Here is a 15324-nt window from a genome sequence, read left to right on the forward strand (position 1 = left end):
AGGAGTGTCTCACCATCAAGTGGGTGGTCCTCGCCCTCCGATACTACCTGCTGGGGCGCCCTTTCACTCTCTGTTTGGACCACGCACCCCTCCAGTGGCTCCACTGCATGAAGGATGCCAATGCGCGGATCACCCGTTGGTATCTCGCGCTCCAGCCATTTAAGTTCGAGGTGATCCACAGGCCGGGGGCGCAGATGGTGGTGGCGGACTTCCTGTCCCGTCGGGGGGGGGAGTCAGCTTCAGGCCGGACGGCTCCCCGGCCTGAGTCGGGCGGTGGGGGTATGTGGCAGCGGGGGCGTGGCCAAGCAGCAATCTGTGAATGGAGGGCGGGGTTGGGGAAGGTAAGTGGCTAGGTCATTACACCTGATGTTAATTTGTGTGTGTGTGTTGCAGGGATGGAGTATAAAGGGAGGGGGAGAGGAGAGAAGAGTCTCGCTCCCCAACCAGACGACTGATGGGTGTGTGCGTGTCTGTGTGACTGGGAGTTTGTTAAAAAAGCTGAAAAACTGCAAATAAAGAGTTTTGCAAAACTCAGTTCTGGCCTGCCGTACTTCTGTGCTCCACCCACCTGCTCAACATACTACAGTTTAGTTGCAGTTATTGCTGCACAAGTGGGTCACACCAGATACTGAAAGCAAAGGTTCACATACTTTTGCCACTCACAGATATGTAATATTGGATCATTTTCCTCAATAAATAAATGACCAAGTATTATAATTTTCTCTCATTTGTTTAACTGGGTTCTCTTTATCTACTTTTAGGACTTGTGTGAAAATCTGATGATGTTTTAGGTCATATTTATGCAGAAATATAGAAAATTCTAAAGGGTTCACAAACTCTCAAGCACCACTGTACATCTAGGACATGGAGAGTCAAAACTGTGACATAAATCTCGATGTGTTACTTGCGAGGAAATTGATTAATTGTTTTGATAAATTTGGGTACTTTTTGTTTGTGAATGTGTCGATATAATAAAAAGAACATCACACATTGGCTTGAAGATATGAAGTTTATCTTCTTGTGTTGAAAAATTCACAATTTTCATACGAAATACATTACAGATCTGAGTGACATATTTAAATAATATTGGCTGGCGTTGAGTTCCATTCAACTAGCATGATATTGAACAAGTTGAAGACAAACTGAATGGAATATATCTGATATACTATGAAAAAAGCCATTATTATTATTATCCATCCATCCATCCATCCATCCATCCATCCATTATCTGTAGCCGCTTATCCTGTCCTACAGGGTTGCAGGCAAGCTGGAGCCTATCCCAGCTGACTATGGGCGAGAGGCAGGGTACACCCTGGACAAGTCACCAGGTCATTGCAGGGCTAATACATAGACACAGACAACCATTCACACTCACATTCACACCTACGGTCAATTTAGAGCCTCTAATTAGCCTAACCTGCATGTCTTTGGACTGTGGGGGAAACCGGAGCACCTGGAGGAAACCCACGTGGACACGGGGAGAACATGCAAACTCCACACAGAAAGGCCCTTGCCGGCCACTGGGCTCAAACCCAGGACCTTCTTGCTGTGAGGTGACAGTGCTAACCACTACACCACCGTGCCGCCCTATTATTATTATTATTATTATTATTATAATGCATACACACTCTCTTCATGTCAGCATTTTCAAAGGCCAATGCTAGCTTACCTGTGACTCGGTGCTGTTAGCGTGACAGTGCAGTTAACTTCCAGCTGGTGTAGTGTTAGCAAAGGCCAATGCCAGCGCAGTCAAGCAGAATATTATTATTATTTTCCCTGTGTAATTTACTTAGTTACTTTTAAAATCAACAGCTACACACATCGGAGCAACCTGGCAGCCAAAATTTTCTTGAAATTTTCCACTTTTAATGAAGCAAACCTCACGGCCATGTTTGTTTACAAACTGTCACAGTCACTTGCTAGTGCTTAAATTTTACATCTCCTACGAGTCTCTTTTCCAGTTTTTCGATGTCCATTGGTATGTTTTTCTTTTGTAAATATGTGTAAAAATATATATAATGAAGTTTTGGTAGCCTTTCGGGTGTTTGGCGCATCTTTAGTTTCAGTTTATTTATTTAGTGCTTAAACCTAGCACTGGATTAACCTTGTCGTCTCTCTTTTCCGGCAGACAAAGAAACGATTGTGTGCATGCGCAGCATGCAAAGTTTTGTCAGTGGATCTTCGCATGAGCTCTGATGTGTGACATCGAGTTGTCTTGACAACATGCAATATTATAACAATATTGCACGCTCATTCTCCATTGGGGAGAGTAGCGTAATGCAGGAGGATAAGCAATATGATAACAATATTGCATGCCATCAATAAATCTGCTAGAAGGGAACAGAATACATGTTTTTATTCCATGGAAAAAGTGTCCTGTATGTATAATAATTCCCAATATTTCACTGGGATGATGTCACTCCCAGTGTTTTCCCGCTGACTAGACACGCATTGTCAAAATGGTGAACCGGTTCAAAATTAAAATTCTTTTGATTAACCTGTGTATTTTTTTGTGAATGTGTCCATAAAATTTAAAGAACATTACATGGTTGTACAAAGACATGAAGTTTATCTTCTCGTGTTGAAAATATTTTCACTCGTTTGCTTCAATCACTCGTGAATATATTCACCACTCGAAGATAAACTTCATATCTTCACGCAACTGTGTAATATCCTATATTTAGTGTATTTTTATTATTTACTATTAACTGTTTGATCTCAAATGCATTAAGAAGTCAAGAAATTGCACTAATTAACTTTTGACAAGGCACCTGTTAACTGAAAAGCATTCCAGGTGACTACCTCATGAAGCTGGTTAAGGCCAAGTTTACATTAGACCGTATCTGTCTCGTTTTCTTCGCGGATGCACTGTCCGTTCACATTAAAACGCCGGGAAACGGGAATCCGCCAGAGCCCACGTATTCAATCCAGTTCGTGTCTGGTCCGGTGCTGTGTAAACATTGAGGATACGCGGATACGCTGTGCTGAGCTCTAGCTGACGTCGTCATTGGACAACGTCACTGTGACATCCACCTTCCTGATTCGCTGGCGTTGGGATCACACACACAGCGGCTCAGTCCCGAATCACTGCTCGTGCGCTTCACTAACGCGCTCTGTGAGCTGCGCAGGGCCAGAGTGCGCACCCTCCAGAGGGCACTCGCTGTTCAGGGCGGAGTGATTTGGAGCGCAGGAGGAAGCGCTGAGCTGTACTGAGGTTTATTTACACATTTCAACCTCCTTCAGGTGCTTAAACTCAGTGAGAACATGAACATCACAGCCAGGTGTGTTTATCTGCTGGAGAAGGTGTTCACTTGCCATCCTTCCACTTGCAAGTGGTGAGTGACTTGCGCATGCCCGATATGCACTGGGATCATGTGACGTGCCATCTAATTAGTCATGTGATTAGCGTATCCGTGTATTGGCGTTGCTGTGTGCACGTGAATCGTGTATTGGCGTTGCTGTGTGCACGCGAATTGTTTTAAAAACGTTAATCTGATGATCCGCTGATTCGAAATAATGTAAACAGGGCCTAAGATACTGCCAAGAGTGTGCAAAGCGTCATCAAGGTAAAAGCTGGCTACTTTAGAGAATCTAAAATCTGTAACGTTTTTTAACTACATAATTCCAGAAATGTTCCATGTGTTATTTCATAGTTTTTATGTCTTCAGTGTTGTTCTACAATGTAGAAAATAGTCAAAATACAGAGAAACCTATGAATGAGTAGGGGTGTACAAACTTTTGACATACACATACAGTATATGCACACGGGTGACCACCTCTACCAGGATGACCCTGCCCCTCTCCACAGGGCAGGAGGGCTCACTGAATTGTTTGATGAGTATGAGAATGTTAGAAAGAAAGAAAGAAAGAAAGAAAGAAAGAGAATTTTAATGTAATACAGCAGCAGCAGCACAGTGGTGCTGTGTGTGTGTGTGTGTGTGTGTGTGTGTGTGTGTGTGTGTGTGTGTAAAACCCTGTGATAGTCTAGCATCCTGTCCAGGTTGTAATGCTGCCCTGCCTCCAGTTTTCCGGGCACAGGTTCACAGCCCACGACAATGCTGACCAGGATAAAGTGTATAGTGAAGATAAATGAATGAATGATAAAAATGTATTGCTTCACAAGTCTATAAAAAGAGATTTTTAATTTCCTTCTAGATTGTTGCCTATACCTGTCAGGTAAGGTCTGGAGGCAGGTGCAGGCGCAGTTTAAGAGTTTGTTAAGGAGGCAGGCAAATAGATCCAAAACGTGAATAAAACTCAGCCGGTGACAGGCAAAAATATCAGCCAATGTGCAAACAGTCTGGTGACTGTGAACGTGAGAGTGTGCGTGGATGTTGGGAGTCATAGTCCATGGTGGCCATGTTTCTAGGCCACAATGCACTCAGGGAAGAGGAGTTTTGAATGGATTCCTGTACAGATGTGACAATAAATTAGTTAATTTTGTTTAATTGTTGAGGAAGCCAAAAACTGATCATGTAGAATATGAATGTGTCACACTAATTATTTAATTACAGTAGTACCATAGTAGCAGTTACTGTAGTATGCAAAATATATGGGTAAGAAGATTTACTTTGTCGAAATAATTCAGCTTTCAACCTGTAGTGTTTCAGTTAAAAAGAAAATAAATAAATAAAAAAAGTGTGATACCTGAATGCAGCCACAAAGGCAGAATAAACAGGCCTCAGATGTTTTGTGTAGGCTTCAGAAATTCTCATCACAGCTGAGACATTTGACATTTTGGACTGCAATGACAGACAAAGTGCATCTAAGCTCTCATTGTGTATTCAAGACCACACAGCAACATAGTGAGCAAAATCCCAGAAAATGGAATCCAAAATACACGAGCCACCCAGTATTTAGGGAGAAAGGGAGGTGGTAAAGTGTGTGTGTGTGTGTGCACGCGCATAGAAATGAGGCACATATGATATGCCTCAGTTTAATCACCAATCCCAGCATGCACTGCTTCTCCACAGATGTTTACAAAAGGTGCAGAGGAGTCACCTTGAAAAGGGTCATAGACAGTTGCTGTCACAGACAGTTTTGAGGATTAAAAAGCTTGCACATACAAGGCCCAGTGCATGTAGAGAAATTGTAAATAAACTGAAAAAATAACATCATAATTTTTAGCTCGCCCACGATGGAGTAAGCAGGGCGATGTATTGTAATCAGTGCGGTTTGTTTATTTGCTTGTTTGTTTGTGTGTGGCTGTTAATAATCTAGCGTCTACACGATTGCACCGATTGACTTCAGATTTTCAGTGTAGGTGGGCAATGGTCCATAGATTACCTGATTAAATTTTGAGGGTAATCAGGTCAAGGTGAAGGTCAAGGTTACCAGAAAGATCAACCTTTCAGTCAAAATAACATATTTTCCATTATAACTCAAAAACAGTTGCCGATAGACAAATGTTTACTATTATGAGCATATACCTGTAGGGACTCCCATATGGCCTTTCATTTGGCACCATGATCTTTGACCTTAAAAGCTCAAACTCAAGGTCACAGATTTTCAGAGGGCTGTAACTTGAAAACGGTTGATGGTAGACAAATATTTACCATTATTAACTTATAGGAAGTGCCATATGGGCTTTCATTTGGCACCATGAGTGACTTTGAAATGTCAAACTCAAGGTCATGGATTTTCATAGGACTATAACCTGACAGCTGATGATTGAAAAATATTACCATTATCAACATATAGGTATAAAAAAAATAAGTACTGCCGGGCGAGGTTTGTTTTGCCTGGCAACACTTGTTGGGAATGGGTTTCAATCAGTTCTCTATGAGAGATGCAGTTAGACAAATAGGGTTTTATATATAGAAGACGCTAGAAGCTACATGATGGCTGCAATACTTTATTGAGTTTTATATCTATGTATAAATTTAATAAGATCAGAACTCTGATTTTAGTGGTTTTTAATGTCCATAATATCTTGCTGTCTGCCGTGATGGAGCCTTGTCCATGAAGCTGCTGATGCAGAGTTTGGCCATTCCACGAGCAGATTGTGCTCAATTTCTAGGTTGACACATACATGGGTTTGTTGCACAGTGCTGTGCAATAGCACGTGCTCACTCACAAGCTGTAAATCCTTACAAAGCACATAAAAATACACACTAGGCACTCTCTTCATGGGAAGCAATCATGTTTGGATACTTTCAATAGTAAAAATGTTTGCACAGCAGCCTACTGCCCTTAACCTTTAACTCATAGTTTCCACACCTTTAGATCATGTCTAAAAGCAGAATCTCCTGAGATCAGGGTTTTTTTCTTTTCTTCAGTTGTAGTGATCATGTCTCATCTGAAGTGGTCCACTGAAAGGTCAAAGGGGACACATCTTTTGAGTTCCAATCTATATGAACTTAAACCTGAGATTTTCTGAAATAATTTCGTACTTCTCCATACTGTTTTGAATCAAACTGGGGGTTAACTGGGTCTGTACAGCACAGATCTGGCCACACCACAACCAGAATGAGCCATTCTATAATTGGGGTACATTCCATGTCCATTGATGATGATAAAATTTATTCTAACACAAATTTTATGTGCATCCTATGCTTTATTCAGCTTGAAATTTGTCATGATGTTCCTAAATTGACAGTTCTTGCTATGTCCGTTTTTCAGTTGATGGAGACATGGTTTCAAAAATTATGAATAAAAAACATTAAAGTCGACAACAACAATTGTTCTTTATTTATTTCAAAAGTATAAGTACTAAAGAAAAATATTTCAATAGATTTTATCATTTCAATAATTTAAATATCTTAATTTATTAATGTCCGCAGAAGTACTGTCAACTACAATATGTTCTAACAGAAGTCCCCCTGCAACTCAAAAATGGTTTGTCCCAACACCATGTGACCAGCATGACATGATGTCATTTTCCTATGTGGCAGACATGTTGAACACACTGTGGAGATTGTCCTCTCATTTTTCCCCCCAATATTTTATCTATAATAGAACATTATGAATGAGTATATTAATTGACCCTCAACAATATTATGCACATTCTTATGATTTACAAATTTGTAATGACTTTAATTCAATTATATGTTCAAATCTGACCTTATCCTGTTCAAGAAAATGACATGTGGTCAACCAGGTAAGACCTACCATTAAAATTATGGGCCAAAAAAGGGAAATTGTCAACTATGCTACCTGTCAACTAAGTTAGAGGTAGTCTACATCATCAGTCATCATTATGATATCATCATTATCAGCACAACACACATTATTTATATGGGCACACTTTTCCATTCTGCCTCAGCACATTTTTTCCATTCTGCCTCAGCACAAATCCAGCATATCTGGAGAAGCAGAGAGATACATGGCATAAACTGTATGACTTTCATTGTCAACTATGTTATACCTCATCTTTTTCACATTTAAAATAACTAAACATGTAAAATGGTGCTTCTGATATCCTTTAATAACGTATACAATTCATTTTGGCATATATACAGGTTGGAGTTTTGCATGACATCTCCTAAAGTGATCAGAATGACTTGTATGATAGTTTTATAATAAAAGCAATACCTCTGCCCTTAATGACGGTACTGAACATGTGTATATCTGAAAAAAAAATTTAAAACATCATTGTATATATGGCAGAATAGACTCGAGAACCCTTAAATTTTTATTTGACTTGAAGTGCAAGATTAATCAAATGACTGTAATGACATCCGGTTTGTTTGTAACATAGTTGACAAACTGAGTAGTGAAAACATTCTTTCCCTTAAAAAATTAAAAGCAAATGTTAATGCTTAAGCTTTGCAACTAGCAGATATAGTACACTGAAGGAATAGATTATCTTGGACCACTGATAGTTCTCTTGAGAAAGAAAATTATTTCTGTACTTTTTTTTTTATTGATGTGAAATTTACCCCAAGTTATAGAATGACTCATTGGAAAGGAAGTAGGAAGTAATACAGTAGAGCATCTGGAATAAAATAGTTCAAGTATTCAACAGTAAACACCTTTAAGAAACAAGATTAACCATAAAAAAAGCTTCTAACGTGGTTAGAAGTTGCAGCAGTTACTCCTACTTTAACCATATATTGAATTCGTTTCTGCATCTTGCAGGTAACTCATCTCTGTCCGCCTCTACACGAGTGACAGTGCATATTCTGGATGTGAATGATAACAGCCCTGTTCTGGTGGGCAATTACTCATGGAAGTACCTTTGCACTCCACGCTGGGAGGATCAGGCCTTGGTCCTGGCGTCTCGGGACAGTGATGGACCGCAGCATGGTGGCCGCCTCAATTTCTCTCTCAGCAGTGAGCCCACAGTGCGACGCAACTGGAAACTCACTCCCATCAATGGTAAGTTGGCTTTTAATCCAATTATCAGTGTAATTAAAACAATAGGTTGAAACAAAGCCAAATGTTATGCAAGAAACATCAAATACATATAATACAGAACACAGACACAAGAAAGACAGAACCTAAAGACACTATCTTCTTAGGTACTGTAGCCAGTGTTGATCTGATTTCTAATCTGGGTCTGTTTGCCTCCTTAGTTCACTTTATTTTTTCATTCAAACCCTGGTATGAACAAACTCATCTACACTCGCTCTAAATCAAAATGTGGTATAATAATAATAATAATAATAATAATAATAATAATAATAATAATAATAATAATGGTTTAATATCAGAGTTTCCACAAATATGGCTCTTCACCTGATATAAAAGCTAAATATACATACTCTACTAATGTTAAAAATCCTAAATACTAATTGTTAAACTTATAATACTAAATTTAAAAGATATAAGAAAATTGTCTAGCCTGAGAAACAAAAAAACTTTACTTATAATATTAAATATTGGACATATGAAAAATAAGTCAAATTTGAAACTTGAGCAATACTATGATACTAATAGAGGAAAAAATATCTGAGACAAAGTGAAGGAATTAAATGATATGATTCCCTAATTGATCAACAAAAAGTATAAATGGAACAGCAATAGTATAATGAGGAAAAAAATGCTTCCCATGCTAAGCAGTTTGAATAGTCGTTTAACTTGAGGTCCCATTAGCTCTCCAATTCAACTGAACATTTATCTTATTAATTGCTCAAAGCGCTTGCAAAAAAAAAAAAAAAGCAAGGTACTCAATAGTGTGTGTACCTCCGCTAAGCCACATATTATCAACATCAAAATCATATCACTTGAACCTAAAAGCTGTACACCAAATTTCATCAAAATCTGCTCACTACTTTTTGAGTAATGTTAGGAACAGACAAAAAAATCCTGGATTCGCAGGCATATCTGGATTCTGGATGCACACACCCAGATTTGCATCAAAATCTAATCAATTGTTCCTTGGCCCATGGCTCACCTTTCCTCCAAATTTCATCAAAATCCATTCACTATATTTTGAGTTACAATGGGGGAGGGCGGGCGGGCGGGCGGGCAGGCAGGCAGCTAACCTCCTCCAGCAATGTTTGCGGAGGTAACAACGACACTATTTTTCTAAATCAATATAGTAGATGAAAACTTGTTCTGGACAGTAACTTGATGACAGTCTGGTGTCACCTGTCCCATATGGCAATCCTTAACAAGTGAGGTGTTCTTTTCCTGAACCCCATTCACACTGTTCCTCGAATGACTAGATAAACTTCTTTTCATGACTTTCTTTGCAATTTTATTGATAGTAGGTTGCAATTTCTTACTGTCAGAGCAGTTCCCATACTGGGCAGGCTGTCCTAGCCATTGAACTTATTGGATCGTCTGCCTAGCACACTGAAATCAGGGACCAGTTCTGAAATGTTTCCAGCTGCTCCCTAACCTCATCCACCACCTGCTTTCCATGGCTTCATGTAACCCTGATAGGGTGGCTAAACAGGTACTACACCCCACCCATGGGTGACCTGGGAGTAGTTGTAGTTAAGAGGTACAGTGGTGCTTGAAAGTTTGTGAACCCTTTAGAATTTTCTATATTTCTGCATAAATATGACCTAAAACATCATCAGATTTTTACACAAGTCCTAAAAGTTGATAAAGAGAACCCAGTTAAACAAGTGAGACAAAAATATTATACTTGGTCATTTATTTATTGAGGAAAATGATCCAATATTACATATCTGTGAGTGGCAAAAGTATGTGAACCTTTGCTTTCAGTATCTGGTGTGACCCCCTTGTGCAGCAATAACTGCAACTAAACGTTTGCGGTAACTGTTGATCAGTCCTGCACACCAGCTTGGAGGAATTTTAGCCCATTCCTCTGTACATAACAGCTTCAACTCTGGGATGTTGGTGGGTTTCCTCACATGAACTGCTCGCTTCAGGTCCTCCCACAACATTTCCATTGGATTAAGGTTAGGACTTTGACTTGGCCATTCCAAAACATTAACTTTATCCCTCTTTAACCATTCTTTGGTAGAACGACTTGTGTGCTTAGGGTCCTTGTCTTGCTGCATGATCCACCTTCTCTTGAGATTCAGTTCATGGACAGATGTCATGACATTTTCCTTTAGAATTCGCTGGTATAATTCAGAATTCATTGTTCCATCAATGATGGCAAGCCGTCCTGGCCCAGATGCAGTAAAACAGGCCCAAACCATGATACTGCCACCACCATGTTTCACAGATGGGATAAGGTTCTGATGTTGGAATGCAGTGCTTTCCTTTTTCCAAACATAACGCTTCTCATTTAAACCAAAAAGTTCTATTTCGGTCTCATCTGTCCACAAAACATTTTTCCAATAGCCTTCTGGCTTGTCCACGTGATCTTTTGCAAACTGCAGACGAGCAGCAATGTTCTTTTTGGAGAGCAGTGGCTTTCCCCTTGCAACACTGCCATGCACACCATTGTTATTCAGTGTTCTCCTGATGGTGGACTCATGAACCTTAACATTAGCCAATGTGAGAGAGGCCTTCAGTTGCTTAGAAGTTACCCTGGGGTCTTTTCTGACCTCACCAACTATTACACGCCTTGCTTTTGGAGTGATCTTTGCTGGTCGACCACTCCTGGGGAGGGTAACAATGTTCTTGTATTTCCTCCATTTGTACACAATCTGTCTGACTATAGATCAGTGGAGTCCAAACTCTTTAGAGATGGTTTTGTAATCTTTTCCAGCCTGATGAGTATCAACAACGCTTTTTCTGAGGTCCTCAGAAATCTCCTTTGTTTGTGCCATGATACACTTCCACAAACATGTGTTGTGAAGATCAGACTTTGATAGATCCCTGTTCTTTAAATAAAACAGGGTGCCCACTCACACCTGATTGTCATCCCATTGATTGAAAACACCTGACTCTAATTTCACCTTTAAATTTACTGCTAATCCTAGAGGTTCACATACTTTTGCCACTCACAGATATGTAATATTGGATCATTTTCCTCAATAAATAAATGACCAAGTAGAATATTTTTGTCTCATTTGTTTAACTTGGTTCTCTTTATCTACTTTTAGGACTTGTGTGAAAATCTGATGATGTTTTAGGTCATATTTATGCAGAAATATAGAAAATTCTAAAGGGTTCACAAACTTTCAAGCACCACTGTAACTCCATTTGCCTCAAGTGTAGCCCCTACCACCAGTTGCAGTTTTAAGTCATGCACAAACAGGATGCATAAAATCAAAAGATGGAAACATTCTAATGGAAAGAGAAGCCATACTAAAAAGATGGTAAGAGTATATAGAAGAGCTATTCTACGATAAGAGAAATGGGAAACCAGAAATAAACAACCCCATGGAAGGACCACCGATTCGCAAAGCAGAAGTCAAGATGGCAATCAAGTCCATGAAAAGGGGCAAGGCAATAGGACCTGATCAAATCCCAGTTGAGGTATATGATGCCCTTGAACAGTGGGGGATGGAAGAACTGACCAAACTTTTCAACACAATATATAATACAGGAGAAATTCCTCAAGACATGATCTCTTCTATCTTTATAACACTACCAAAGAAACCAGGGACCACAGAATGTGAATGTCATAGGACAATCAGTCTTATGAGTCATACCGTCACAATCCTCCTAAGTATAATCATGGCAAGAATAAGGAACAAGTTAAGCCCAGAAATTTCAAAGACACAATTTGGATTTGTTACAGATAGCAGTACTATAAATGCAATATTCACACTCTCAATGATAATGGAAAGAAGTATTGAGATTCAGAAAGATCTGTACTTATGTTTCATTGACTTTTCCAAAGCCTTTGATAAGGTATGACATGAAGACCTCTTTAAAGCACTGAGTCATTTGGGCATTGATGGAAAAAACCTTAGACTCCTTAGGAACCTATACTGGGAACAAAAGGAAATTGTTAGGATTCAGGGTGAATACAGTGAACCAATACCAATCAGAAGAGGAGTAAGGCAAGGTTGTGCATTGTCACCAGATCTATTCAATCTATACAGTGAAATAATATTGAGGAACACTGAACATATAAATGGTGTTAAAGTTGGAGGGCAAAACATTAATAATTTCAGGTTTGCAGATGACATAGTTCTTATCATAGATTCGGAAATTACCATGCAAAAACTACTTGACTTGGTGGTGAAGGAAAGTCAACCTAAAAGATTAGAACTAAACATTAAGAAAACAGAATGCATGGTTGTCACCAAGAAAGCAAAGCCTCCACCTTGTACAGTAAGCAATAAAGAAGAAATTATTAAGCAAGTGAGCAAATTCAAATACCTGGGATGCATGCTAACATCAGATGGGAAATGTATCTCAGAGGTAAAAAGGAGAATCACAATGACAAAGAAAACCTCAAGAAATTAGAGTCCATAATGGCAGACAGAAACATCAAAATAGATACCAAAATGCGAGGTTTAAAAGCATGTGTCTGGTCAGTACTTCTATATGGATGTGAGTGCTAGACAATTACCAATGACATCAAAAAAATTAGAAGCAGCAGAGATGTGGTTCCTCAGAAGAATCATGAAAATATCCTGGAAGGAGATGAAGATGAACCAAGAAGTCTTAATCCTTGAAGGAGTTAAGAGGAGCTTAATTGAAACAATAAGGAAGAGACAAATTAAATTTTTTGGACATGTAAACAGAAAAGGAGGATTAGAACAACTCAGTGTGACGGGTAAGATCCATGGAAAGAAAAGCAGAGAAAGGTAAAGAATAAAATATGTGCAGAGGGCTACTGAAAATAGCATCAACAATAACACATTCATAAGGACCTCAAATGACCGAGAAAAATGGAGGATCATGACCACCAATGTCTGCTCTAGACAAGGCAAATGAAGAAGAAGAAGAATACAAGATGTGCAGTTGATGACTCATTTTGTTATTTTGCAATGACAAACATGATTTTTGACCAAATATTTTATAATTTCACACACATCCTTTACAAAGTTTATATTATGTTGTAGTTTATAGTATATATAATTAGCCCTGCCCCTTACTCACTCACTGCATTCAGTGCAAATGTTCTTGGTAACTCATTACTCATTGTGGTCAATGTAATATTCTTGTCATCTGATAATCAAGATGGTGGTTGGACGCTCTCAACTGAGCTCCGTCATCTTATTAGTTGCAATACATTTCTTGCTACCTCTTGTTCAGGTAGAACTTGCATACAGAAATCCTTATGAGTTTCCTTTCCATCTATGGAGATTATGCAAGACAATCCCAGTGGATAAGACTTTTTCGACTGATTCATCTCGCTAAGATCATCTTCACTTACGTTCATGTCGTAATTTTACAAGTTCGAGAGGATATTTAGTCAGTCTCTTGCTTTTGTGTGGAGATATCTGTCATGCTCCGCCCCAGACATCCACTCCGGAGATTACGGATCTCTCACGCCAGCGCCGATCCGGATCCAGGACAGGAATTCCTTCTCCCCTGAACTTACTTCCTGGTTTTCACTGCTGCTTATTTAAAGGCCATTCTCAGACTCTGTTTTTGCCAGAACGTTTTGTTTGCTACTCTAGCCGTTTCTGTGCCGCTCTTGCTGCTCATGGGTTTTCTCTCTAGTTACTTATCTTGTTCATGGTTTTTGCACTAGCGTTTTTTCTGGTTCATGGTTTTTGCACTAAGGGTTTTTTCTGGTTCATGTTTTTTTTTTTAACACTAGCGTTTTTGTCTTTGCCTGTCTCGTGTTTTAGTCAAGTTGTCTCTTTTTGCCCTAACTATTTTTGCCATTTGTTTATTGTCCTGTTTGTTTACCTTTTTGCCACATCCCTTCTTCTCTAGATTAAATCATCTTATTTATTGGATTACTGTCTGTGTTCTGCTTTTGGATCCTAATTCCACCACACCTCCACCAACCCTAACAGTACGTTCTGGCCAACATGGATCCAGCGGAACTCGCCCATCTGAGAACGGCCATCCAGCAGCAAAGGGACTCTCCTTGGGACCCACCAACAAGACCTACAACAAATTACCCAGAACCTCGCCACCCTGTCCAACGAACTCAACCTTCTCACCACACAGATGCAGCACTGTCAAGCCATGCCTACCCCTGCTCAGCCGTCTCCTACTTCAGCTCCTTCTACACAAACCGAGACTTCCAGCACCTCAGCCCTACAATGGAGAACCAGGTACTTCCAGATCATTTTTGTCTCAATGTTTGTTGACTCTAGAACTGCAAACTCTGGCCTTCCCCACAGAATGCTCACGGGTAGCATATATAATAATGCTCCTCACCGGCAAGGCCAGAGAGTGGGGAACTGAAGTCTGGGAAGCCAATGCACCCTTTTGTTCCAGTTTCAAGGATTTCTCCGAGGAGATGAGGCAAACTTTCGACTGCTCTCTGTCCGGCCGAGAGGCGGAGCTGCGGCAGGGGTCCCGGCCTACCTTGGGTTACGCCATCAAGTTCCAGACGTTGGCGGCTTCGTGCGGTTGGAACAAGAACGCCCAGATTGACATGTTCCTGCACGGCTTGTCCAACACCATCAAGGACGAATTGGTATCGCGGGAACTGCCGTCAGACCTCCCCAGCCTCATGGACCTTGCCAACCGCATCAACGCTCGAATCCAGCAATGGAGGAGAGAGAAGAACCGCCCCAGATTCACCTCCTCTTCACCTCCCACCACGTCCATCGAACCCATGCAGGTAGATCAGGTTCGGGTGTCAGCGGAGGAACGACATCGCCGGTGGAGCACAGGGGCCTGCTTCTACTGTGGTCAGCTGGGACACATCTGCTGAGCCTGCCCACTAAAAGGACAAGCCCACCAGTGAATCAAGGGGCCCTGGTGGGCAACACTCGGAACCAGTCCCCCGCTAATCATCCCTTACTTCCTGTCATCATTATCCATGACAACCAGCATCACCACCTCCAGGCCCTCATTGACTCAGGGGCGGACAGGAACCTGATCTGCTCCGCCACTGCCAAGCGTCTGGGAATCCCACTACTTGCTCTT

General features: G+C 40.4%; 1 protein-coding gene across 1 annotated transcript in view; it reads left to right on the forward strand.

Annotated features, from left to right (window-relative positions):
- cdh16 (cadherin 16, KSP-cadherin) overlaps window positions 1–15324 on the forward strand; it is a 157577-nt gene that overhangs the window by 116439 nt on the left and 25814 nt on the right. The window contains exon 14 of the mRNA XM_060911626.1: window positions 8080–8319. Coding sequence (XP_060767609.1) covers window positions 8080–8319 — 240 coding nt within the window. The remainder of the gene's footprint in view (window positions 1–8079; window positions 8320–15324) is intronic.

Source organism: Neoarius graeffei, chromosome 27 (assembly GCF_027579695.1).
Source record: "Neoarius graeffei isolate fNeoGra1 chromosome 27, fNeoGra1.pri, whole genome shotgun sequence".
NCBI lineage: Eukaryota > Metazoa > Chordata > Actinopteri > Siluriformes > Ariidae > Neoarius > Neoarius graeffei.